The sequence below is a fragment of the Sinocyclocheilus rhinocerous genome, unplaced genomic scaffold, assembly GCF_001515625.1.
Source record: "Sinocyclocheilus rhinocerous isolate Xijiao unplaced genomic scaffold, SAMN03320098_v1.1 scaffold896, whole genome shotgun sequence".
Lineage (NCBI taxonomy): Eukaryota > Metazoa > Chordata > Actinopteri > Cypriniformes > Cyprinidae > Sinocyclocheilus > Sinocyclocheilus rhinocerous.
The window spans coordinates 939154-950302 of NW_015648505.1; the positions used below are offsets into that span (position 1 = coordinate 939154).

The 11149-nt window shown below is 39.1% G+C and overlaps 1 protein-coding gene across 1 annotated transcript in view; it reads right to left on the reverse strand.

The window, feature by feature from the left end:
- Positions 1–837: 837 nt before the first annotated feature.
- LOC107709759 (rab GTPase-binding effector protein 1-like) overlaps positions 838–11149 on the reverse strand; it is a 30791-nt gene continuing 20479 nt past the window's right edge. Inside the window, exons 10-13 of the mRNA XM_016514366.1 lie at positions 7380–7484; positions 7159–7275; positions 2324–2422; positions 838–1136 (exon numbers count right to left, since the gene is read on the reverse strand). Of these exons, the coding sequence (XP_016369852.1) occupies positions 963–1136; positions 2324–2422; positions 7159–7275; positions 7380–7484 (495 nt within the window). The 3' untranslated portion in view covers positions 838–962. The remainder of the gene's footprint in view (positions 1137–2323; positions 2423–7158; positions 7276–7379; positions 7485–11149) is intronic.

An 11149-nucleotide genomic window follows, 5' to 3' on the forward strand; every position in this document is an offset into this window, starting at 1 on the left:
TCGGCAAGTTACGGCTGTCGCATCTGGTCCGGTTGATTCGGCCCAGAATATGAAAGTGAATACGCAAGCAAGCAAGTCTCTAGCAGGTGAAAATTTAACTGAAAATGGCCCGAGTGTACGGAGAGGGATTGTGTATGAGGTAGATGTAAACAGCCTATCAGGCAAACGTCAAATTGGTAAGTTTTCACTAGACTTTAGTGGAGTCAGCAGTTCGCTTGACAGTAAATAAGGATCTAATTCTAAAGTATCTATTTTTTTTTATCTATGTTTTCCGTTGTTGGTGAAGTGTATGTTGGTGAAGCGCATACGTCCATCTTGCACATGTACAGTCTTCTGCCATCTTCACCCATTAGCCGCTTCTCCACTGGCCAGTGCGAGCCGGGGCTTACAGCGAGCCGGGCGGGTCTAATAGCCTCGGACCTCGAGCACAGAGGCCGAAATCATGCCGCATTTCCACTGTCGGGCCAGTAGCCTCCCGGCACTCCTGTAAAACCCGCCCTAAACACGCCTTCACTGGACTACGTCACACAATACAAAGTTCCACCAGTGAGAGGGAGATGAATGAAATAAATCGCTAAACAAATATATCAGAAGCTGTCGTTTAATCTTTATTTACAAACTTGGACACCACACGCGGCTATTGACCGACCACGAACAGGAAATAGAACTTACTTGCGGCATTTTTGATTCTTTAATGTCTCATGGTCTTGCTGTTTTTTTTTCTTTGAACAATTAAATTTTGGGCTAAAAGTGTGTCGTAACGCATGCGCTACTGAACATGTACCGAGTAAAATATTACTGAAAATTGATTAGTAATGCCTTACACTACTGCGTTACAGCAAAAAGTAATCAGTTACTGTAATGCATTACTTTTGTAACGCGTTACTCCCAACACTGAACAGGATATGTTCAAATGTTAAAGCTGATTGATGAAGCTCAGTGGAACTGAACAGAAGGTGCATTTACAGGTGCAACTCGCATGTGTGTTGTAGTACCTGTACAGTGGTAGGCATGTGAAAGTCCTCTTGCTGCTGCAGCGTCATGTGAAGTCTGTGTTTACCCTGAAGACTCTCATTATCTCTCTGCAGTCTGTTCAGCTCTTCAGTCACCTGCTCTCTGGACTGTAGCAGCACAGCCTGAACACACACACACACCACTTAGCCTAAACCCACTGGAAGCCACAAATGGTTTTCTAAGTAAAGTGGAAAACAATCCATTATAAGAGAGGGTTTTTAAAGAAATCGGCCAATAAAAATACCAGTGACACTGAGAGATTCACCGTGTATTCCTCAGTTAATAACTAACTGAGAAACCTTTCAAGGGTGATTTTTTTAGGGGATCATGTCACAACAGAATCAAGTTTATCACCTTACGGGGCCGTTCACATGTCGCGCCTAAAAACGTGTGGAAAATGCTAGGCGCGCCGCTTTTCATTTATAGCCCAAGTTTAGCTTTTAAGTTCTGGCGCTTTTATTTAGGCTTCAAAATTCATAAAAGTTATATTATTTTGTTAAGATTATCTTGATGGACAAAACGTGTAAGTTTCATGAACTATGATTGAACACAGAGCTTATTTTTTGCGATAATCCAAAAACCTATTGAAAAATCCTATTGGCTTTTTGTCGAGGGAACCAGCGTGATGCTAACAGCCGATCCGCCTACAAAGTGACGTCATAGTTCCCCCACTCTATTGTGACAGCAGTGCTGCCATGCAAAGACACAACACCATAACTTCCGTTTTTGGTCAAAAATGAGTTATTGATAATTTTGGGACATTCATGGCTTCCTTTATCATGTGTATAAGTATCTTGGAGAAAAGCCCTGGAGATACCAAGGCAGAACACAGTATATCATCAGTTACCGCTCTTTGACTTTGTTTTAGAACGCTCAAATTAACAGTTGAACTGTTTTTATCTCGATGCGGCGCGGATGCGCCTGGAAAAAATTAGCGCGTCGCACTGCGTGCGTGTCGGGACCGCGTTGCTTCAACTATGAGCACGCCTGCCGCTCGTCTACATTTGAAATAACAAACTTGAGCGCGCAAAAGACGCGATATGTGAACGGCCCCTAATAGTGCAACTTCAAATTTGAAACCGATGTGCATCAAGAAAGTGCATGAATACTGAATGCCAAAAGTTGCTTTTATGCATTAGTACAAATCACATAGTCGTGAAGGAGAAATTCAAAATAGGACAATATCTAAACCAAGACATTCTTCATTAAATATTTTTAAATGAAAAAAACAACACATGTGCTTTCACTGAAAGTCATCAGGCAAAGCAAGTGAATGTTGTTGTTTAGGAGTGTATGTATTTGGTCATACCATCTGTTCCTGGGTGTTCCTCTTGGCCTGGCTGAAGGCCTGTTGGAGAGCGCTTATGAGAGATTCAGACTCCTGAACTTTCTGCTTCAACTCGGAGATCTGTGCACCAGACAAATGAAAATTACTCAAGTCATTTGACTTGAAAGAACAGTAACATTCAGAGCAGTCCATACATTCTTCACATTTGTGAAAAATACTGTGAAAACACTGTGGCTGTATTCTAATCCCTGGTGAGCTGCCTAACCACACATCATTTTTAGTCAACGAATACTTGCTCTTCTAAACAGCTGCCTTGTTAGGTACACTACTGTTCAAAAGTTTCAAAATGTTTATGCTCACCAAAGCTGCATTTATTTGATCAAAGACACAGCAAAAACAGTAATATCATGAAATCTCATTACAACTTAAAATATATTCAAATAGAAAACAGTTGTTTTAAATTTTAAATTTATTCCTGTGATGGCAAAGCTGATTTTCAGCAGCCATTACTCCAATCTTTAGTCTCACATGATCCTACAGAAATCATTCTAATATGCTAAATTGTTGCTCATAAGACATTTCTTCTTGTTAAAATAAAAAAATTGTGCTGCTTAATATTTTCGTGGAAACACACAAGATATATTGTTTCAGGATCCGCCAATGGATAGAAAGTTTAGAAGATTACTGTCAATTGTGATCAATTTAGTGCGTCTTTGTTGAACAAAAGTATTAATTTCTTACAAAAAAAAAAATTTATATTGTAGCAAAGGATGGTGGATATAATTCAGGGCAGTCAAAAGTGTCAAAAGATATTAAATTTGCTAAATTTGATATTAAAACATCACTCCCGCAGCCATTTATTAGAAACACTCAAATCAACAACTAGTTTTCTGAAGCTTAACGCCAAAGTAATATAACACAAAGTATAGTGTTATAAACATAGACTGTAAAAAAACATGGACGTAGTGTCCGTGATGTCACTCGTAGTTTTCTGAAGAGCATTTTTGAAGCCTAAAGTGGGCGGAGCCGACCGCCGCCATCTTGGCAGCGTGTCACCACGCGTCACTCCCGGATAATCGAAAATGGGCAAAAAGGCGGGACGTGGGTGAAGCTGAGGTGCCTGGTTGCTGAAACCACACCCGTCAGTGGAGTGGTGGAACTATGTCGTCATTTTGTAGGCAAAAACCCGGAAGCAAGTTAGCATTTTAGCACTTCCGGTTCCATCGTCCCAGAGTCAAAGGGTTTTTTTGAATGGGAGTTTGGTTAAATCCCTAAAATAAGGTCCGTGGTTCACACAAGCTCAAGATACGTTCACGTTTTATTCTACGACATAAAACACCAGTTACACCTTTCTCATATTTTTTAAAAAACTGTTACGTTTCTTAAAAAAGACGGTTGCTAACAAGTTGCTAAAAGGGACTACAGATGCTGTCGGAGACATTAAACGTCATCACGCCGAACAGTTTATCAATTTACAGTATTTTCCAATTGTAGTATAATTTATAGTACAATTAATTGTAGAATAACCAATTATTATTTTCCCGCATTTTATATTGTTTTTCGACAATGTTTTTTTATTTATTTATTTATTTTTGCCCCGAAATGCAACAAGTCTTCGGATGGAAGATCGCTTTCCTACTGATACAGAGACTCTGGGTTCGTACCATAAGGTAAACTCATATTACGATTATTCCATGTAAACACCACATTTACCGGCTTAGTCACGGTGAAAGTGAAACTTTAACGATGCACAGTGCTTAAAGCCACGTTAAAATTTAATGTTTATGGCCACATGAAGCTGTTATAGATTGAGGATTTTCTAAAAGCAAGGATAAAATAACATTTTGTGTATCCACCCAAACAAAACGATAGCTGAAATGTGGTACTTTATTCACTAAAATAAGTTTAATCTTACTATATCCAAAAACTCGCTCACTCTGCTGTTATTTAATAGATTAAATGCACTAAAACTTAACTAAATAGTACGTGGAGACACGTTTTTAATTAAAATATTCATATTAATCAAGGATTTATTGACTTTTAAATGCACCTTATTTCGAAATGTGTCCTTTAGTTGTGATTTTCTCATTTATTCACTACACTATTTATTAATAATATCTCATTTCAGTTTTAGTTTGGCTTTAGTTTTGTATTTATTCCAGTTTATGTGAAAAGGTTCATGTAGCGTGGGTTAAAATTCATATACAGGGTAAATTCTTTTCACTGAACGTGTTAAAAATAAGTTTGCCAAGTTGTGGGAAGCATGGTGGTGGTGACGATGAAGGCGAGCGACCGTGGTGGTGTAGTTCGTTTATAGCCCAAGTTTAGCTTTTAAGTTCTGGCACTTTTATTTAGGCTTCAAAATTCATAAAAGTTATATTATTTTGTTAAGATTATCTTGATGGACAAAACGTGTAAGTTTCATGAACTATGATTGAACACAGAGCTTATTTTTTGCGATAATCCAAAAACCTATTGAAAAATCCTATTGGCTTTTTGTCGAGGGAACCAGCGTGATGCTAACAGCCGATCCGCCTACAAAGTGACGTCATAGTTCCCCCACTCTATTGTGACAGCAGTGCTGCCATGCAAAGACACAACACCATAACTTCGTTTTTGGTCAAAAATTAGTTATTGATAATTTTGGGACATTCATGGCTTCCTTTATCATGTGTATAAGTATCTTGGAGAAAAGCCCCGGAGATACCAAGGCAGAACACAGTATATCATCAGTTACCGCTCTTTGACTTTGTTTTAGAACGCTCAAATTAAGTTACGGTGCTCTGCATTTGTTTAGCCCTTCGTCAATATTACTGTGCCAGCCTGGAGTTATACAGTATTCTGCCTTTGTTTTACTGTCCATTAAAGTCTGCCGCGTTTAAATTACGGTGTAACTTGTGTACTTTCATATATCTGTCGGCACTTCATTAAACAAACAAATTAGATAGATCGTGATCTAACAAACTGCTCCATATAACAAAGCACTGTAAACAAGCAACGACTAGATAACTTGGCAACAATAACTAATCGCAAATAATCTTTAAAGCTTTTTTTCTTTTTATAATGTAGATTATTCACTCAGTGCCAGCTGTCAGTCTGGGGCTGCCCACTTCTGCAAGTGTGAGGAATCGAATGCCGTGACAGCGTATCACATAAAATCAGTTACTGTTAGCAATTAAATACTTTTCCTACCTTTTTTTGTAACTTGATAAAATCCATTGCAATGAACGTCATCGGAGATGTTAAATTCACAATCATTCTGAGCATTATTACAGCTGGCGTTCACATCAATCCACAAGTCGTTCTTATAGGTTAAGCTATTTTCATTCAGTTCGATGTAAAAACAATAGGCTAAGTATGTCTTGCATCCTTTAATGTTAGCGAACACTGCAAATAAATTGCTTGCAAACGGTATCGTTTAACTTTTGGTTGTTACGGTCAGAAATTTTTTTTTTATCACATTACTATATGTTATAGCCTAGCCAATGATCACTAGATTTTATACAGATGTTACTATAATGATTCTGTAAATGGTGATCAGCACCCAAATATTGTATATAATGTGGAAGTTACTGCCTTTTGTCTTGGCGTGACATCTCACTTTTTGCAGACAGTGCAAAGGCAGAGTACCTACAATAACTTCAAAATAGCGGTAAAAATCAAGTTTGAGATCATTTTCATTAAAACATCTAATTGCCAGATTTCCATTGTCCTACCCATAATCAATTTTTCTGTACAAATAAAAATCTTTAAAGCCATTTTTCTAAGTTTCACAGTCTAGCGAGTTTCACACTCTGGAGCAGAGCGGCAGTCCACCTGTCACTCAAGTGGCCACGCACATAATTATGCAGAACTTTAAGGCTTAATATATAATTTAAACGGGTGAGTTATAAAAAAAATTCACCCCCCTCACATTGTCATGAAGGGAAAAATTACCTATATAGACCAAAACCACTTTTTGTACCAGGCTGTAAACATTTTTTTTTCTGCTGTAAAGTTAGGCATTTTAACATGGGAGGTCTGTGGGACGGACTGACTCCCTTTTGGAGCAAGCCTCTAGCTGCCAGTCGATGAATTGCAGTTTTAGTCACTTCCATGTTGGTTTCAAAGAGAAAGACCGGGAGGTTGCCGCTTGGTTATAAATGGACATTAATTAAAAAAAAAAAAAACTATTTATGATATTAACAACTGTGAAAATGTGTCTTCACTGTTTGTGAAACGGGTCCATTACTCAAATAAATTAGAATATGCACACACAAATTGCAAAATATATATGTGCTCTGTAACAGGAATTCTAACACTGAGCTGTTAATGCTACCCAAAAAGAATATGGTGCCGATAAGTGATTATTAAAACAACAATCTGTAACATTTTAGTATAGGGACTAGGGCTGTGCGATTAATCGAAATCGTCATAAAATCGCGATTTGAGCATGCGCGATTTCGAAATTGCCTTACAGCACGATTTTCCGCTCCCCCGACCTCCCGCAGTATGCTATCCGAACCAATCAGAATGCAGCGCGCCTAAATGGAGCACTATTAATAAGCAGCAAAGTAGGAGTTTGGGGCAAAAGTCGTAGTTATTGGTTTGTTTATAGCGAAAACTGGACCTTAAAATAAAGTATGACCCAAAAATAAAAATAAAAGTTTTGTGGCTTATGATATTCCATTTTGCTTAGTATGCAGCCTTAGGGCTTAATACATAACTGTTATCTTGCTGATATGAGGAAATATTAAAAAGATGTAACATTACTGCAGTTTCCTCACTATATATGATGCTCCAATTAGCATGTGAACCCATCCAGGTTTAACCTGTCAACAGATTTGTTTTTCACCAAATCCATCAGAGAGCTTTACCTTGGCAGTAGTTTCCTCATTGGCCTGTTTGACAGAGTCCTCTAACTCATGCCTCTCATTCATCATCCGCTCCAGCTGATCGTTCGCCTGCCGCAACATGGCCTGAAGCTTTTTAACCTAAAGGCAAAGGAAGTTCACATTGTAACAATTACTACAGACTGTCCTTTTGAATCATTTCATTATGGGCCTTGTACGTGATATTAGTAGCATAAAAAACAAACCTGATCTCGTGTCTCTGCCTCTTGTCCCTGAATGACCTGCAGCTGTTTTTCATAATTAGAGCACATATCACATCGCCGCCCCAACTTCCTTCCAGCGTTCTTCAACTGGGATGAAACCACACCAAAAACAAACACAAGAAGTATTATGAAAGCATGTTGTCATATGACCTCGTTACATTGCATGTTTAAACAAGCAGTGTCCGGTTATGAAACAGAGTTAAAATGATTAAAAATCATGAATTTTTGATCCAGATCATTCATCAAAATGCAAATGTAAAGTGCATTGCATTGTGGGATACAGTTCTGTATGTCCTACAGAAATCGTTTTTTTCAGTGAAGGATATCACTCAGTAATGATACAGATTTAAGTTTTACAAAACTTAATTTTGAAATGGACATTAGTGGAAACAATGGCAACTTATAGTTCCGTGAGTCAGATGTTGAATCAGTCACCTCTGACTGATTTATGCAGAGTTCACACTGCACGATTTTCAAAGTCGTCTGGTCAACGTGGTTTTCACACTGCACGACTATCTGAGGTTGCAGTCAGTCGCTGCTGTGTTCACATTGCACGATGGATCGGCGACAGGAGGTTACACACTGCATGACTTAAGTTTCTGATTTACTAAAAAGAACCAGCTCGAAAGATTCATTTGTTTGGTAACTGAACTACCAATACACTGGTTGCATTGTATGTTTCTGATTCCCTTAAAAGATAGGCTCAGAAGAGTAATTTGTTCATGGAATTGGACAATGGTTGTACTGTAGGCGTCTAATGGCTATATAAAAGCATATGTGGTAGATCAGTGGTTCTCAAACCTCTCCATGAAGTACCCCCAGCACTGCACATTTTGTATGTCTCCCTATATCTGACACACCCACTTCAGGTCTTGCAGTCTCCACTAATGAGCTGATGAGCTGAATCAGGTGTGATAGATGAGGGAGACATACAAAATGTGCAGGGCTGGGGGTACTCCAGGACAGGTTTGAGAACCATTGTGGTAGATCATACATTAAAAAAAACATACTGCACACAGTATAAATACCATGTAGTACAAAAATATTGCAATCAAAATGATAATATGGCATTCCAAATATATATAGTTCAGTCATGAAACTCTAGATGGCGCAGGCTGACGGGTTGTTAACCTAACTGATGATATTCAGAGAGTTAAACGACTTGGCACAAGCTGATTGGTTCATGCTGCATATGCAGCCAATGAGCTTACTGCCTTGCATTTATATGGCTGGTAGGGGTGGAACGGTTCAACTTACTCACGGTTCGGTTTGTATCACGGTTTTAGAGTCACGGTTCACAGAATTGATTCCTCTTTCACATATCCTTGCATCTGAATGAACACATACACACAAAATTATCTCAAAATCACTGTCTCGGCAAGTATTCTCGTAAACACAGTCAGTTATGTCTTAAGTTAATGTAAACAGTGGTGAAAGAAATCTCAAGTGCATCATTATATTGGATCCGTGCATTCAGTCTTAAAGGGGCAGCAGCCTATAAATACCTGCTGTTTCATATATGTGCAGCATTTTGTTGGAGACATAATAAAAGGACACCTTTTCATTTATAATTTGTCTTAAATCTCATTTTGTTAAAAATAAAAATTGTGAGAAAATTGTATTGTGAAATCAGTATCGTGAATTGTATCCCATCGCATCGTGAGTTGAGTGAATCGTTACATCCCTATATGCTACTAGTTTTTGCTGTGGTATCAAAGAAGTATTCTGTTATTTAAATAATAAAGAACCATATTTTTTTTTGCTCATCTGCAAAATGATCCGATCTGTTACTCAAAATCTGATATGATAATGCAATATGATCCGAGTCGTGGGTTGTGTGATCCGTTGCAGCCCTACTCTCGACTTGTTATTTGAAAAAAAAAAAAAAAAGCAATCACTGAAGTTTTTAATCATGCTGATTTGTCCAGTGAAGTTCAGGCGATGTCTTTTTTATTTTTTATTCGGGCTACTTAAATTCATTTTGGGCTACCAAAATCTGAAGAATGTCTGCCTGAAGGGCTACCAGCGATTTTGAAATTTTGCGAGCCCTGTGTATGATTAATATTGAGAAAGTGCTGTCACTTTAAGAGAATGAATTGATCCAGTGCACTGATACAGTATGTTCAGCCGGCTATGTCTGCTGTAGGATACTTACCAAGACGGGCATTTTGACATAATTTTTGTGTGAATTTGTCCATTCAAACACAATACTTCAGAGAAAGCTTAATATTTGTGCGCGTTCTGAGGTTTGCATGCTTTGGATGAGCGCACGCACAAATCTTATCACTGCGCGCGCGAGCTCGCGACCTCTGGCTCTTAAATGTTTAAACTGGCAAAGCTTAAATGAGTTTAGTTTAAACACAGATATCAACGTGTGCTGTTCAGGTCTCACCTGTGCGTGCGCGCTATCAGCACCCGGGTGATGACGGAATAAATAACTGCTCATATTCCAGCATTCGCATTGAACAAGAGTGAATGGTTTGTCCACGTTTTTTTTTTCTTCTTTTTTTCTTCATCACTGTTGTTGTAATGTATTGGGAAGCCAGAATGCGCATCCATCAACAGAAACATATATTAATACTTCAGAGAAAGCTTAATATTTGTGCGCGTTCTGAGGTTTGCATGCTTTGGATGAGCGCACGCACAAATCTTATCACTGCGCGCGCGAGCTCGCGACCTCTGGCTCTTAAATGTTTAAACTGGCAAAGCTTACATGAGTTTAGTTTAAACACCAATATCAACGTGTGCTGTTCAGGTCTCACCTGTGCACGCGCCCCATCAGCACGATGACGGAATAAATGACTGCTCATATTCCATTTCCAGCATACGGCATTAGCATTAAACAAGAGTGAATGGTTTGTTCACGTTTTTTTTTTTCTCTCTCTCTCATCGCTGTTGTTGTAATGTACTGGGAAGCCAGAATGCGCATCCATCAACAGAAACATACATTAGCCGAACCCAGTTTGTTTTACGTGTCGTTATTTATAACAAACCATATTACAGATGCGTTGTCAGATTTAAGTTGAACCGTGGTCCTAGTGCGTGCCGAACCGTGTGGAGAACCGTACGGTTCGATTTTTTTACAGAGAACCGTTTCACCCCTAATGGCTGGCTAGCGTTCACTTGAGATTCCTGCAGCGTGCTTTCAGAGTTTCTCTGAAACCCTCCACCTTCCCCAGCTCCACCTGTATATATCTGCTACGGGTTATTTTATATGCTATTTGTGCAGCAGCAGTATGTCTTAAATACTCACGGCACCGTATCGCCATATGCATTGGCAGTAGCAAGTTCCTGTACTTGCTTGCAGCAGCGGTAATAATCTACAACTAGAGCAATAACCAACAGTAGCAGCCATGGGCAACATTAGGAAGGGGCAAGGGGGGGCAATTGCCCCCCCAAATTGTTAGTCGTGGAATCCCTGATGTCGGCCCCGCTGCAATTGGAGAGCTTAGCCAAGCGCTAAATACCCTCAACGTGTTTTGCAGCGTTGAGCAATGTAACCAATCACAGACATATCTGTTGATTTCTTAACTAGGCTACACCCTACATCCGCATATTTATGCGGGATTCACCCTCGAAATAGCAGTGATTGGCAATGGACGGAACATATGGACAGAAAATATGTTGATTTAATTCTGGAACCGGTCCTGTCCAAACCTCCACAGACAGCGCGCGTCCCGAGCGAGATCTAATTCACGGACCAAAAGCGTGTGTAAACTTTATTGAGATCGGGACATATCAACCAGTAATTT